Source organism: Dryobates pubescens, chromosome 2 (genome assembly GCF_014839835.1).
Source record: "Dryobates pubescens isolate bDryPub1 chromosome 2, bDryPub1.pri, whole genome shotgun sequence".
NCBI classification, from domain to species: Eukaryota; Metazoa; Chordata; class Aves; order Piciformes; family Picidae; genus Dryobates; species Dryobates pubescens.
The window spans coordinates 19316545-19332264 of record NC_071613.1 but is presented as its reverse complement, the minus strand read 5'-3'; the positions used below and the strand labels follow the sequence as shown (position 1 = coordinate 19332264).

Below are 15720 nucleotides of genomic sequence, written 5' to 3'. Positions count from 1 at the left end.
GCAGTGGAACACTGGAACAGATTGCCCAGGGAGGTAGTTGAGGCCCCATTCCTGGAGGTATTTAACATCAGGATCAACAATGTCCTGAGCAACCTGATCTAGTGGAGGATGTCTTTGCTGAGTGCAGGAGGGTTGGACTACATGACCTTTAGAGGTCACTTCAAGCCCAAATCATTCTATGATTCTATAAATTAGAATTCTGAAGGTTCATGAATGATGTGCTGTGTAAGACATTGATCTCTATACTGCTTTACCACTCTAAAATGGGAATAACACCATGATGTGTTATAGATATAAAATATATCTTGGTGTTATCTATATGTGTGCGTATATAGATGCACACATATATTATGGAGGCCTTTTAAAAGCAAACCAGCAAAAAAAACTGAGAGTAAACCCAGACCAGAAACAAATGTTTTACAACATTCAAATACCTTTAAATACTGAGCTCTGCCAAAGGGAAAAAGGAATGGAAGCCTACTTTGCGTGCCACTGCAAGAGCCTTAACAACTCAAGTAAGCCATCCAAAAAACTCAGAATCACGTGTACCATGGGAAATGGGCACTACCAAAAAGTATCACTAACATGTATAGGTGGTTTACTGCTGATAACTAGCAAATTCAACCTGTTAACTCTGTTGTTTGCAGCCATGGGGACTGGGCTGTGACACTTTCTTGTGCTACCCTGCCTCACATTTTAAGCAGACAGTGCATCACTGCCCTTCCTTTCATAGAGGGATGATACTGTCCCCTTAGTGACACCCCCACCCCATCCACTCATGTTACATATATATCAGAGAAATAACTACCCTGCAGCACACAAGCCAAAGCAGGAACACATGCAACATGGTCATCATGTCATTGATTTTGACAATGTCACTTTTCGTTAAGAAATTTCCTTCACAGTAGGTCATCAAAATACTTCTACAAAGAAGAGAACTACAGATGCCTTACTAGCTGCAGAGATAGCATGCATGATACGGAAGACAATGACAAAACAGCTCCTTTGTAAGTATTCAGGCTGTTATTCAGAGTGACAAGAACTTCACAGCACAGAACTTCACAGTCATCTTAGAAGGCTGCATCAGTACTTCTCCCTTTCCCTACTAAGAGGGTTATGGAAAAGGCATGAACAATTCTACTTGAGTAGGAGTATTTATCCCTACTTTGTGGTTAAACTGACCTCAAAGAATCACAGATACTTTTGTAACTGAGACATGTCTCATGACGGAAAGTGTAGAATTCACAATCCTTGCCAGCCATTTCAAGTTAACCTTCAGAGTCCACTGCTCCCTTTCCTTTGTACTGTTCAATCCCACCAAAATAAGAGACTGGCTGTCTATTTTTTTTTGCTTGGGGTTCTCCTGAGGTAGAAAAACCTCCATGGAACTCAAAGCTGATTTTTGCAATAGGGATAGGAGTATTTTGTGGAGCACTATGGGAGGGGTCAAGGTACAACATCTAGTTAAGACCTGTAGGGACTCCAGCCTATCAATTTAGACTACAGTTTCATTCACCTGATCTGAAGTATAGATGACCTGTTCCCACAGGGGCATACACTGAAAGGAACAGGAGAACCCATGCCATCAACAAATGGCTCAAGGGATGGTGCCAGAAATGGAATTTTGGCTTCTTTGATCAGGGGGCAACTTTTACCGCACCTGACCTGCTGGACCTAGATGGGGAGAATCTATCTAGTAAAGAGCAAGAGGGCTCTAGCACTAGAGTTGGCAGGGCTCATTGGGAGGGCTTTTAAGTAGGTTTGAAGGGGGTGGGTGATGAAACCAGTCTCTCCAGAGAAGAGAGAGGGGGACATCAACTAGAATTAGTGGAGAAACCAGCAGCCCAGCCGAAGTGCCTGTACACCAATGCATGCAGTATGGGTAACACACAAGAGGAACTGGAAGTCTTGGTTCACCAGGAAAACTATGATGTAGTTGCCATTACAGAAACCTGGTAGGATGATTCACACAACTGAGTACTGCACTGGGTGGTTACAAGCTCTTTAGGCAAGACAGGCAAGGGAGAAAAGGAGGAGGGCTGGCCCTGTGTATTTGGGAATCTCTTGATGCCACAGAACTTGAGATAAAGAATGAAAGGATTGAGTGCCTGTGGGTTAAAATCAGAGGGAGGGCTAGCAAAACTGACATCCTGGTCAGAGTCTGTTATAGACCACCCAACCAGGATGAAGAAGTAGATGAAATAGTCTATAATCAACTGGAGGCTGTCTCAAGATCATCAGACCCTGTCCTTGTGGGTGACTTTAACCTGCCAGATATCTGCTGGAACTCAACTCAGCAGAGAGGAGGCAGTCCAGAAGGTTCTTAAAGTGTATGGAGGAGAGCTGTTAAACATGTGAGCCTACCAGGGGTCCAGCCCTGCTTGACCTGTTGTTCTCAAATAGAGAAGGGCTGGTGGGAGATGTGATGGTAGGAGGCTGTCTAGGGTGCAATGACCATGAGACAGCGGAGTTTTCAATATGCAGGGAAATAAGAAGGAGCAATAACGGAACTCTCACTTTGGACTTCTGGAGGGCAGACTTCAGATTATTTAAGCAACTAATTCAGAGAGTACCCTGGGCAGCAGCTCTTAAGAACAAAGGGGTCCAGAACAGTTGGACCTACTTCAAACAGGAGCTCTTGAAGGCACAAGAACAGGCTGTGCCCACATACCAAAAGATGAGCTGCCAGGGAAGGTGACCGGCCTGGATGAGCAAACAGCTCCTGAAGGAATTAAGGGGAAAAAATAGATTGTATCACCTTTGGAAAGAGGGGGGAGGCAACTTGTGATATGTTTAAGGATGTTGTTAGATCATGTAGGAGAAAAATTAGGGGCAAAAGCCCAGTTAGAACTCAAGCTGGTCACTTCTGTGAAAGACAACAAAAAGCATTTTTGTAAATCTATTAATGCTACAAAGAGGGGCAGGAAGAACCTCCACTCTTTATTGGACCTGGAAAGGAACATTTACCTGAAGATGAGGAGAAGGCTGAGGATCTAAGTACCTTCTTTGCCTCCATTTTCAACAGTAAGGCAGAAGAACTTCAGGATAACTGGCCTCCTAAACTGGTAGATGGCATCAGGGTGCAGTATAATCCCCCTGAAACCCATGAGGAAGTAACTGGGGACTTGCTGAGCCACTTGGATACTCACAAGTCCATGGGACCAGGTGGGATCTGTCTTAGGGTACTGAGAGAGCTGGCAGATGAGCTGGCCAGGCTGCTCTCCATTTACCACCAGTCCTGGCTCACTGGAGAGGCCCCAGATGGCTGGAAAATGGCCAAAGTGATGCCCATCCACAAGAAGGGCCAGATGGAGGAAACTGCAAACTACAGGCCTGTCAGCCTGACCTCAGTGCCAGGAAAGATGATGGAGCAGATCATCTTGGGGGCAATCACAGCACACCTGCAGGGCAGCCAAGGGATCAGGCCCAGCCAACCCCTGGCCAAGCTGTCAACCCATAGCTTGGACAGCAGCACTCTGTGCTGGGTTAGGAACTGGCTGGAGGGCCAAGCCCCAAGAGTGGTGGTGAATGGTACCATATCCAGCTGGCAGCCAGCCACTAGTGGTGTTCCCCAGGGATCAGTGCTGGGGCCAACCCTACTCAATATCTTTATTAATGATCTAGATGAAGGGATTGAGCCAACCATTAGTAAGTTTGCAGATGACACGAAGCTGGGGGCAGCTTGATCTGTTAAAGGGTAGGAAGGCTCTCCAGAGGGACCTCAACAGGCTGGACAGATGGGCAGAGTCCAACATGGTGGCATTCAACAAATCCAAGTGCCAGGTGCTGCACTTTGGCCACAACAACCCTGTGCAGTGCTACAGGCTGGGGTCAGGCAGAAAGGGACCTGGGGGTACAGGTTGACAATAGGCTGAACATAAGCCAGCAATGTGCCCAGGTGGCCAAGAAGGCCAATAGCATCCTGGCCTGTATCAGGAATAGTGTGGCCAGCAGGAGCAGGGAAGTCATTCTACCCCTGTACTCAGCACTGGTTAGGCCATACCTTGAGTGCTGTGCCCAGTTCGGGGCCCCTCAGTTTAAGGAGGAAAGGACATTGAGGCACTTGAACGGGTCCAGAGAAGGGCAATGAGGCTGGGGAGAGGTCTCAACCAGAAGCCCTATGAGGAGAGGCTGAGGGAGCTGGGGTTGTTTAGCCTGGAGAAGAGGAGGCTCAGGGGAGACCTTATTGTTCTCTACAACTACCTAAAAGGACGGGGTTGGTCTCTTCTTCTAGGCAACCGGCACCAGAACAAGAGGATGCAGTCCCTGGCTGCACCAAGGGAAAATTAGGCTTGAGGTGAGGAGAAAGTTCTTCACAGAAAGTTATTGGCCATTGGAATGGGCTGCTCAGGGAGGTGGTGTAGTCACCCTCCCTGGAGGTGTTCAAAAAAGGATTGGATGTGGCACTTGAGCCATGGTTTAGTTAGTCATGAGGTGTTGGATGATGGGTTGGACTTGATCTCTGAGGTCTTTTCCAATCTTATTGATTCTATGATTCATGGCTTGGGAAAGGATCAGGGACTCCTGAAAATCATCCCAGCAGGCTCATTTTGAATTCACACAGCAAAAACCTGATGGACAGACTAAGGCACATTAAATGGAAATAATGCCTTTCCTGCTTGCTGTGCTTTTACCTTAATGCAGGACATAACTAAGTGCAGATTTTCTGGTTTACTTTGTGCAAGATTGCATGGTAAAAGACATGTCAGACATCAGGGAAGATCTTGCTCTAGCAATCAGCAGAGAGCCAGCGACTTGAAGACATAATGCAACCTCACAGCAGAGTGAAAACTAACTGGTCTAACATGGGAAAAGGCTCTCATTTAGGTTTCATTGAGCCAAAGGATATTCAAGTAGCACCAAGTACATGAGTGAGTTGACTGGGGTAGAAGAAAAGGCAGCCCACTACCCACAGTGCTTTAGCCCAGCCTCCTCTTTCATAAGTAAACAGACATCAGAAGTGCCTCCAAGACAGTATATATACACCATTTTCTCTATTAATTAGCTTAGCTCTGAAAAAGCAGACCACAAACAAAAAAGTAAAAACTTAAAGGTCAAAAACATCCACAGCTAGAAGCATCCAACAGAAAGATGTCTGTGTTTATACATCTACTTGCTTACAGCAGGCAACCAACCATCTGAAACTGGTCTCACTGTTATTTAGCATTGATGATTCCATAGTCAGTCACTGAAGCCAAGCACCTCTGAGTATCAGACTAAGCAGGAGAAAATTAATCAGTACAGCAGTGAAGACAATATTAAAACAGAGATGCACCTTTATTTGCACTTGTTTGATGTGCTTCTCCTCAAGAGTCACCACACACCACCTTTACACCACACTTCCAGAAACTTGCTACTTTAAATGACAGTAGAACTATCCAGTACACTAAATACTCTTTAGTCTCAAGAAAAAATTAAGTTCTATTATCCTTTCTATCATCAGCAGGCAATCCATGTATGCTTTAGGCAGCCAAGATTTATTTGCAGTACATCACCCCTGCTACTTACTCGAAGTCTGGCTTCTTCCAAAAGAACAAGCCAGTGAGAAACTTTGTGTAAATAAACAGAACAATAGATACAGTTGGACGTCAAGTACTATAACAGAGTAAAATACAGCTTCTAGTAGTTTCTTGCAGTTTTTCAATGCACTGGTTTATTTCAAATAAAATTACTGCAGTCCTTTAGAGTTCAAACTAAGCAAGGCTAAGTTTTGCTTATGAAAAGGTTCCTGAAGAATCTAATGACACCCACTTATACTCCTCTTGCCTTATCAAAAGCCCTACTTCAGATCCTTGTTATTACTTTTATCTAGTGGACTGGACTGTTATAAAATGCAAGTTACCAGAAAGTGACTGCAAAACTGAGTTGTCTCTTCTCAGAGGGCAGCCATCTGGGCTTGTTTGCGTTTTCAACTTTGTGGAACAGGGAGTTGCTCTGTTAGAGAGGGATACCCTCGGGAAGGAAGTATCCCACAGAGCACTGTCTGCCCCTAGCTACGCATACAAATCTTGTTTCGTTTCACTCACAGCTTCAGACTATTCAACAACTACAAGAGAAGCACTTAGAGGGGGGAAAAGAAAGGCAGGATGTAACCAAGATTCTTATTAAAACACCTACCAAGAAACTGGGGTGGGCTACCCCTGGTACACAACTAAGGAACTAGCTTACTTCTGCATAAAGTGACAAGGACAATGCCAGCCTGTTTTCAGAAGTGGAGTGCAGTTTTCAAAACTGTTATTCAATTCAGGCTCGGGCACAGGGTGCTTTCTGAGCCACTCCACTGAATCCAGACAACCATTACTCAAAGCCTGTGCGGATGGCAGTAGCTGACTCACAGGAAACTAGGAAAATCTCCTAACAGCTTTTAGCCAGCTTCCTTAACAAGGACAGTTGTGTAATTTGGAGGGGTTAGTTGTTAAAAATACTTCAGTTGTTCCCATTGTAATTTTATGTAAGTGAGGAACTCCGTCACAATTTGGGTTTCAAAATAAAAGTCTTGTCTTTTGGCTAGCCCTGAAAAAAGCATCTACAATTTACTGTAAGTCAACAAGGCAGAACTAAGTGAAATCCTCTTTCCTGCTTTCTGGGAATAGTAAAGATAGAACATTAGGATAAAAAAAAAAAGTACCTTCTAAAGTAAAATCCAACAGGAGATATTCATAAGCAGAATCCGTCTTTGTTTCAACTTGCGGTCTCTTCAAAGTAGAGAAGATTTTTCCAGGGCTGCTATCATCTGGGTCTTCCAGCTTTCTCAGCCCACACCCCATGGCAAGATCTGCAAATGATTAAATGGCAGGAAAAGGTGGTGGGGAGGGGAGCAGCACGATCTGTTGCTCTCACTACACGAGGGAAAAAAAAAAAAAAAAAGAAAAAAAAAGGTAGCAAAAACTCCCTTTGATTTTTGTTTTCTATTAGCTGCAAGTCCACACAGAGAAGAATTTCAGTTCCCCAGTCGAAAAGCGAAGGTACTTTCCATTCATTTTTTAATATATGAACAGCAAGCCTGAGATGATTTCAGGCTACAAACTTGGTGAGAGGAGGCTTGATTTCACTGCAATGTTAGAGCTGCTAGGAACCAGCAGAGATTTTCCATGCCACGTCAATTTACAGCCAGCCCCGATCAGTGCTCTCTTGCAGAGGACACCAATAGTGCTTTGTTTGTCCTTCTAGACTGGCTGGGTGAGGGGGGGCAGCACGGGGGAGAACTGAAAAAGAAAGTTAAGAGAGAAACTTGTCTGTAACTACTTACCTCCAGAAGTTCTTCACTGCAGCACAAAGTCAGAGAGGAAAAAAGCAAGTTAGTCAGAATGAAAGAATGAGAAAAGAGCCTCAACATGGTTGGAGACGAAAATCACTTCCAGAAAGGAAGTCAGCTTCAAGAGGAAATTGTTTCTGGCATCTCAAAGGGTAGAAAAGTAAATGAAAAGCAGTTTAGTCCTTATTTTAGATTTCAAAGTTCGGACCCTATTTCCTTTCCAAAGGAACTTTCTAACAGAGGTAAAAAACCCATGAAAACATGAACACAGTGTAAATATATTGTAATAATGTAAAAACAGGCAGCGAAGGAATTTCTTGGCAAGAAAAATCAGTAAGAATCTACACTACTAAAATTAACTTACCTAGTGGGTTTTGAGAAACATCTAAAAATGACATGGTGTCATACATTAATATAGCTACAAGACTTTGTTCCCCTTTTTAATAGCTATTGAACAACTGAAATCCTCTCCTCCTCCTCTCTCAGGCTGACCTCTGTTGGTACAGCCACAGGTTTTCAACACTGGTTCCTAAGATACTTTTCTTTACATCCTGAAATTTTACTATAATATGAAGGGCTCTCCTAACCCTCACATTAATTACTGCTTACTGGGAATGTTCATTCCGCAGACTATACTACTGCATTCCTCCTTAAAGTTACTTAATTTGGGCAGAATTTAGAAAAAAAATAATTAAAAAAAAAAATCACTGAGTGCAGAGCCTGGGATTGAGGGCTGTAATTATTGCACAGAGTCTTTAAAATGATCTTCCAGGTGCTGAAACCTAGGGGAAATCCTTCAGTATTGCCTTCTTGATCAAAACCCAGGCAAACACACCAAAGAAGCAGAGCTCTTCAGCTTCCTGCATGTCTGCTTACACACAAGTTGCTCCTAAAGGCTATTTTTTCTTTTCTCTCCAGTAAAGGTTATCCCCTGAATTGTTGCTATACCAGAAATACATGTCAACTGTCCACTCATCCTTTGCAGTCCTGCTGCTTCATTCCACAGTCCTTCAGCTCCACTGTAACTGCTTGTCTTAGTTATGCTCTGGCCTTCTACAACTGTAAACAAGAAAACTTTTGCATCACTAGTCCAGTTACCAGATGATTGGGTTTGATATAAATGAAGCTAGCTACATCTTAAGTGAGGCCAGAATGTTGTGTTTTGAACTTCTCCTGAGAAGGCTTGAACAGTGTTTCACACCTCTCACTGAGACAGGAATTTTTGTAGTACAAACTCCTAAGACAGCAACACAGAAATACTGTTATGGATAAACCCAAGATATCCTTCTTTTTGGGTAACCCTGGACTGGTTAAGCAGTTACAACCTTGTACGTTGGAAGTCAGCCAGCAGTTACCATCAAGTCAAGTCTACAAAAGTCACTAGAGTCACCAGAGACCCAAGATCCCACACCAGAATAAAGGGAACAAACCAAGAACTAGCAGCATCCCTCAAAACAAAAAAATAAAAATGCATCAAAGCACCTGAATGACTCAGGAGAGGAACAGGATTATAAAATCCCTGGATTCAGGAGCTGCCCGAATAGCTGTAGGATCCTGTTGTAAAGTGGACATATACTACCGAACAGACTATGTCTGGTGACCCCAATATGCAAAGGCTCTGCAAACTGGTATCAGAGAAGTCACATCCAAAACTACACAATCACATAATGGTAGAAGACTGAAAGGGACCTCTGGAGACTGAGTCCAACTCCCCTGCCAGAGCAGGTTCACCTAGAGCAGGTTCACCTAGAGCAGGCTGCACAGGACAGTGCCCAGGCAGGTTTGGAATGACTCCAGAAATGCAGACTCCACCACCTCCCTGAGCAGCCTGGTCCAGCACTCCACCACACTCAACATGAAAAAGCTCCTCCTCATGTTTAGAAGCAGTGTTCAAGTCTGGGCCCATTACCTCGTTCTGTCACTGGGCACCACTGAAAAGAGACTGACCCCATCCTTCTGACACTCACCCTTTAAGTATTTAAAACTATTGGTGAAATCCCCCCTCAGCCTTCTCTTTTCCAGGCTACAAAAACCCCCTCTGCCTAGTTAGAGGAATGTCTCCTCCAAAACTAAACATGATTTGCATAATCAGTTAATTAACAGTTTACATTTTAAGATAGTGGGAGAGGCTAAGCTTAAAGAGCAGAAAAATAGTATGTGACAGTAGTATGTTCAAGTTGCCTGATCTTCCTGTTGATTAAAGTCATAAAGCACCAAGAAATCTATGAAAGCAGTGCAAACACAAAGGATTTTCCTTGTCTGTGCATGCACAATGTCAAAATAAAAGCTAGAGATAAGCCAGGGACATTACTTCTAAGCATTCATTTTTCAGTGGATACCAAAACTCAAAACAAGGCACTGAAGCAGCACTTGAGAGTCAGCTCCAGCAGGATCCACAGAAAATCTTTCCTTAGAGACACCTGTCTGATTAGGACATGGCCTAGGATGTTAAAAGCAGAAGGAATCACACTGTTTAAATGCTACATAGACTTAAAGCTGCAGCCCCTCCCATTATTTCAGTTTAAATTTTAAAACATATCAAGAATGACACAAGGACTAAGCAGCAGTATTACAGTCACGACAAATAACTCCATGCTCAATCACATCATTTAGAATTAGCTGCAGACTTGGAGAAGTACAGCTCATGCTTTGCAGCCTGTTGGGTGACCACTGCAATGAAAAAAAATGCACCTGTGAGAAGATCATTGACTCAAAATATTTTAACTTATGAGCCTACCTGGAATAAATTCACTAATTCAAGTTGCAAAGCCTTTAAAGATCCATTCCCATTGTTGAGAGTAAAGAGTAGTGAGAATTAGAAATGCAAATACCATGAGCAAGAATAAATTACTATTTATGGAGACTTCACCAGAGCCAAAACTGACTCAACTAACAAAAATCAAAAGAGGTAACTTAGTTTCTCTAATAAAGTCAAAAACACTAAATACTTGGGACTAAACAGGTTTCCTGCTTGGGATAAAAACTATCCATGTTTGCAGGTTACAAAGGCATACAGAACCACCACCTAAAAAAACGAAAGCAAACCAGCATTATTTTCAGCTACAGATGTCATCACTGACACATATTGTTAACTGAAGCCAGACACATTCATAAGATAGAGGCAAATCACAAACACAGGGCACATCAGCCTCAGGTTCTGCAGAAATCTGACTATCTACAGGATTCAAAGCCAGCACATTAAAAAAACACCCAACCCCCCTAAATAGTACTCATATCACATTGCAACACTTCTGCAACTTACTTTTTTTTTGCAACACAGTTCCTCTCCAAACTCCTTTTTGGGCTTACTTCCTTTGTTTCACGACTAACCACAATGCAAATTTTTTTGCTTGGGACAGGATAATTTAAAATTTTTAAAAAAAATCTATTAAAAATCTTCTGCCAAGAAGATTGCTCACATCCTGATCCCCAGAACTAGAGCTAAAGCAAGCCTGATACTTCATTCTACTGAAAAAAAAATAAAAAAAATAAGAGAACTATTTTCCTAGCCCCATATTTCAACTACTCCTCAATACTACAATTAAAGTTACAAACCATATAGTAGTGAGGGACCAATCTGAATTAAACTTTTAGTTCCTAACCCAGAACTTCATTAGAAGTTACAGATCACACAAACTTCTTTCTGAAGTACAAGCAATTTCAACAGAGTCTTAAATATAAAGCTGCTAACAGGTCTCTGAAGGGCAACCTACAAAGGAAGCTTTTAGCTGTGCATAGCCCCAGCATCTCACTTCACAAGGCTGAGGGAACTAAATCATCTCTGTCAAGGGCTTGTAGTGATAGGACAAAGGGGCAATGGTTTTAAACTGGAAGAAGGAAGATTTAGACAGGAGGTTAGGAAGAAATCCTTTACCATGTGGGTAGAGAGGCACTGCAACAGATTGCCCAGGGAGGCTGTGGATGCCCCCCTGCCTGGAAGTATTCAAGGCCAAGTTGGATGAGGCCTTGAGCAATCTGGACTAGGAGGTGTCCCTGCCTTTAAGTTCCCTTCCAACCCAGAGCATCCTGTAATTTTGTGATCTGCAATACAGTATCAGAGCCAGGTGATCAACTCCAACACACATCCCAGACAAACTGGATGTTCTGGCTGACCTGATGGGAAACTAGAAATACCATGAACACTCAGCAGGCTGCAGCTCCACTTACCAAGGTACAGTACAACCATGCTAGGCTCTGAAATTCCAATTTCAAGACTTTAAATTCTTTGTGATTCAAACCCAAGACCTTACAAGACTTACCCTATCCCATCCTATCTTAATTACATTATTAAATATTGTTAAGAATTTGAGCTACAGGCAGAAAATCCACATAAAGACTAACAGCTTGCAAGGACCTGCATACAGGATTGCAGAGTCTTAGAATGAACTGGGGTCAGAAGACATCTTATCTTTACAGGTCATCTAGTCCAACCCCCCTGCAGTGAGTTGGAACATGTCCAACTAGATCAGGCTGCTCTCAGACCCACCAAGCCTGACTTTAAATTTCTCCAGGGATGGGGTCTCCATCACCTCCCTGGACAACTTGTTCCAGTGTTCCACCACCCTCATAATAGAGAGCTTTTTCCTAACATCCAATCTAAACATACCCTTCTCTAATTAAAAACCATTGCCCCCAACCCTACTGCTACAAGCCCTTGCAAAACAGTCCCTCCTCAGCTTTATTGTAGGCCCTCTTCAAGTACTGGGAGGCCTCTATAAGGTCTCCCTGGAGCTTTCTCCAGGTTGAACAGCTCCAACTCTTTCAGCTCACCCTCATAGGAGAGGTGCCTTTGGTCCCCTGACCCTTCTTTTATAGCTCTCCTCTCCATCAGGTCCACATCTTCACATTGAGGGCCCCAGAACTGAACATAGTACTCCAGGTGATGTCTCATTAGAGAACAGTGGCAGAATCACCTCTCTGTGAGCTGGTCAAGCTTCTCTTAATGCATTGCAGGATACAATTGTCATTCTGGGCTGCATGTGTCCATTGATGGCTCATGCCCAGATTTTCACCCACCCGTATCTCAAGTCCTTTCCTGCAGGGCTGCTAACACATTATCCCCCAGCATGGGAGAAGGATGGCCCCAAACCAGGTGCAGAACCTCCCAACCAGATCACCCCTCTATGTTCTTCCCAAGTTACTTGTCCCTGTGTGACCTGCCTGTGCAGTTCCTTTCTGCCTTCAATTTGACCAGAAGGTCTCAACTCTGCCATGCTGATCTCTCCCTGTCCTTGCCCGATTTCTCACACCTGGGGATGGAAAGCACCCTTAAAGACCTACCAGCTCTATTCTGCTCCCTTCTCCCTGAGAAAAGCTTCCCAAGGGATCCTACTGACTAACTCCTTGAAGAGCTGGAATTTTCCTTTCCTACAATTCAGGGTCCTGACTATATTCCCTGTCCAACTTGTATCCCTTAGGATTGCAAACTCCACCACTCACAATCACTGCAGCCCAGACTGCCTTCAATCTTGACATCTCTTGACAAGCTGACCTCTACTGGCAACCATCAGATCCAGTATTGCATCCTCTTGGGTATGGCTGTATATTACCTGGCTTCAGAAATTAAAGGCACTGTGGAAGTCTCCTGGATTGCCTGTAACTCACTGTGATACTTTTCCAGCAGATGTCAGGGTGGTTGAAATCCCCCAGCATGTATCAAGACACTGGCATACTTTGGATCCTTAAAATGATGCAACTGTTTTTTACTTAGAGCACATACTTTTATACCAAATGAACTGAAACTACTGTAGTACTTCAACATTACAGAGCCACAAACCTACTTTACTGCAGTTTTTACTGTAAAACACTATTTTACAACCATACAACTCACATTTGAGAACTATGTTAAACAAAACAACAACATTTCAAGAGAGCCATGCATTCTGCTGGTTTCTGCTCAGCTTCTGATGGAATGCAGTTTGCTCAGTGACTTCACAGCCTCTATTTTGAAAAACTGCTTTCAGGATACAAAGAACAGCTAATTTCATATGAAAAAGGTAACCAGTTTTTCAAAGATGATGAATGGATTTCTGATGCTTAAGATCAGAAGTAGCAGGAACAAAGCGTTGGTGGTGAAGTCTGCCTAATGCAAGAAAAACAGGCCTTCATCAAACATCGAAACACAGCAGAGTGAACACCTCCGTACCTTTTCTGCCCGTCTCCAGGTTTTTATCCAGTGTTAAAACTAACATCTTGCTGTTTAAATATGAAAGAGGCAAAAGCTGCTAGCAATACTCTAAGAGTTAGTTCAGCAGAAAACAATGACAACAGAAAACAACCCCAAATCTCTCAGTTCTGGAGGGTGAAAGCCAGAGCATTGTTTGCCAATAGGTAAGTCCAAAAAGCAATACACAAAAGTTGTTCACAGGCCACAGCCCTAATTATTAAATTATATTTGTGTAGATTATTTTACCTAATAAAAGGTGGGAAGTCACTTAAGAAAAACTTTTAACCAAGACAGAGTACATGGCATCTCTTTTCACAAGTTTGGCAACAGCACAAAAGCAGAACCAGACTCTACCTCTCCTCTGGCACAACATGAAAGAGCATTTTTGACTTTAAATATATTTACATACAGCACATGGATTATTTACTGACTACACTGACCATGCTGTAAGACACCTAAGTGACTGCAAGGAAAAAACAACACAAAGTACACCAAGCCCTGCCCCACCCCCCCAAGGCTACACAGTAGATTAAATATAGAAAAAGCTTAAGGATTAATTTACTTACATAAAAGAGCTCAGTGCTACACAAGCAATATGCTATAACTTACACTCCTATTAACTACAGAGGCTGGATTTTAACTTTTGAGGAATGTAACTCAATTTTAGAGCAGAGAATTTTGGGGGAGAAGGGAAGAAAAGCAAGGATAAATAATTTTCTCCCTGCAGTTGAGGAGAAAGTAGCACCTCATCTCAACATGTGATACTACTAGGGAGTCCCTCAGTTTTATACACAACAGGGTAAGTCAAAGGAGCAAATTTTCAATAGTCTTGTAAGGGTTAAAAGTTCTTGCTTTTTTCTATAGCTAAAAACATACCTTAACGTCAAATTCTTTGTTACCATATGGAAGAACCCTGTCAGCTTCATATAAAGATAAAATTCTGAACCCCTACTTTATTTATTAAAACAAAGTTACTATTCCCAAGCAGTTAAATGTAAAACACCTTATGAAAGAATACTGGTTGCAAACAACTTAGGGTTCTTTGCAATTGAAACAAAATGTCTAGATTTAAATGACCAGCTATCAACTGACAGCACATAAATGCTGTCAGGATGTGGGAAAAAGCTTTTGCTTCAGAACTAACAGCTTGTTTAATGCAGAAGTTAATTCCTCCCTTTAATAGCAGTATGCTGGTTTTCAATCTACTCCAGTAACCAAAGTTAATGCAATAGGTGCATATCAGAAATCATCACTTTATCCTGTAACAGTACTTTTATTAAGGAAATGCAGGATAAAATAATGGTTGCATGTAGTTTGGACAGGGAAAACCACAAAATTTCATTACTTTACAAAAGGAGGGGCATTTCAACTGCAGCAGTTTCAGGCAAATAAGTTAGAAAGACCTTATCCTCCATGCGATAGGCGTGTCAAAGTCAAGATAAAAAGCTGTTTTACAGAATATGCAGAAGCTGGTGGTCTTCCATTCTGTCATCTCTTGTAGGATGAAATTCGGGGCTTCAAGTATGTTGAGGTTTTAGACTCACAGACAGGAAAAGCTTCTTCTCACAGCATGCGACCTCGATTCCTGAAGAGGGCAAGAAAATGCTGTGTTGTTTCTTCTGTTCCAAAGTGTGCCCCCTTTACAACATTACAGAACCACAGAATGTTAGGGGCTGGAAGGGACCTCAAAAGATCATCTAGTCCAACCATTCTGCCAGAGCAGGAGCACCTATATCAGATCACACAGGGAGACTCCACACCCCCCCTGGGCATCCTGTTCCTTCAGTGAACAAGTTTTCCCTCATGTTTCCAAGGAACTTCCTAAGCCTCAACTTCCACCCATTGCCCCTTGTTCTGTCACTGGGCACTGCCAAGCACAGCCTGATTCCATCCTCTTGGCACCCACCCGTCACATCCTTATAAAAATGAATGAGGTCACCCCTCAGGCTCCTCCTCTGCAAGCTAAAGAGCCCCAGCTACCTCAGTCTCTCCTCACTATTAATGATTCAATTAAAAGTTACAGCCCATTTTGATACTGCACCAGCTGGACAGACTTAGCTCAGAAAGGAAAAACAGATTGCATTATGTACCTAGATGAAGTCAACAGTGCCAAGAAATACCTTCATTTACAAGGGAGGAAGGTTGGAACCAGCTCAGAATCTACTTTAAAACAACAATGATCAAGTTCTGTTCATTGATCATATAACCAAAACCTTCTCAAGTTATTAAGGCATTTGGATCCCCTTTCTAACTGGGCTTGGAAAATTTATGTTTATAGTATGTTACAGAGAAAAAGTAT

The 15720-nt window shown here is 42.8% G+C and overlaps 1 protein-coding gene across 1 annotated transcript in view; it reads right to left on the bottom strand.

The window, feature by feature from the left end:
- The window catches only part of RFTN2 (raftlin family member 2), a 30108-nt gene extending 23239 nt beyond the window's left edge, over positions 1 to 6869 (bottom strand). Inside the window, exon 1 of the mRNA XM_009910580.2 lies at positions 6629 to 6869. Coding sequence (XP_009908882.2) covers positions 6629 to 6767 — 139 coding nt within the window. The 5' untranslated portion in view covers positions 6768 to 6869. The remainder of the gene's footprint in view (positions 1 to 6628) is intronic.
- Positions 6870 to 15720: the final 8851 nt, after the last annotated feature.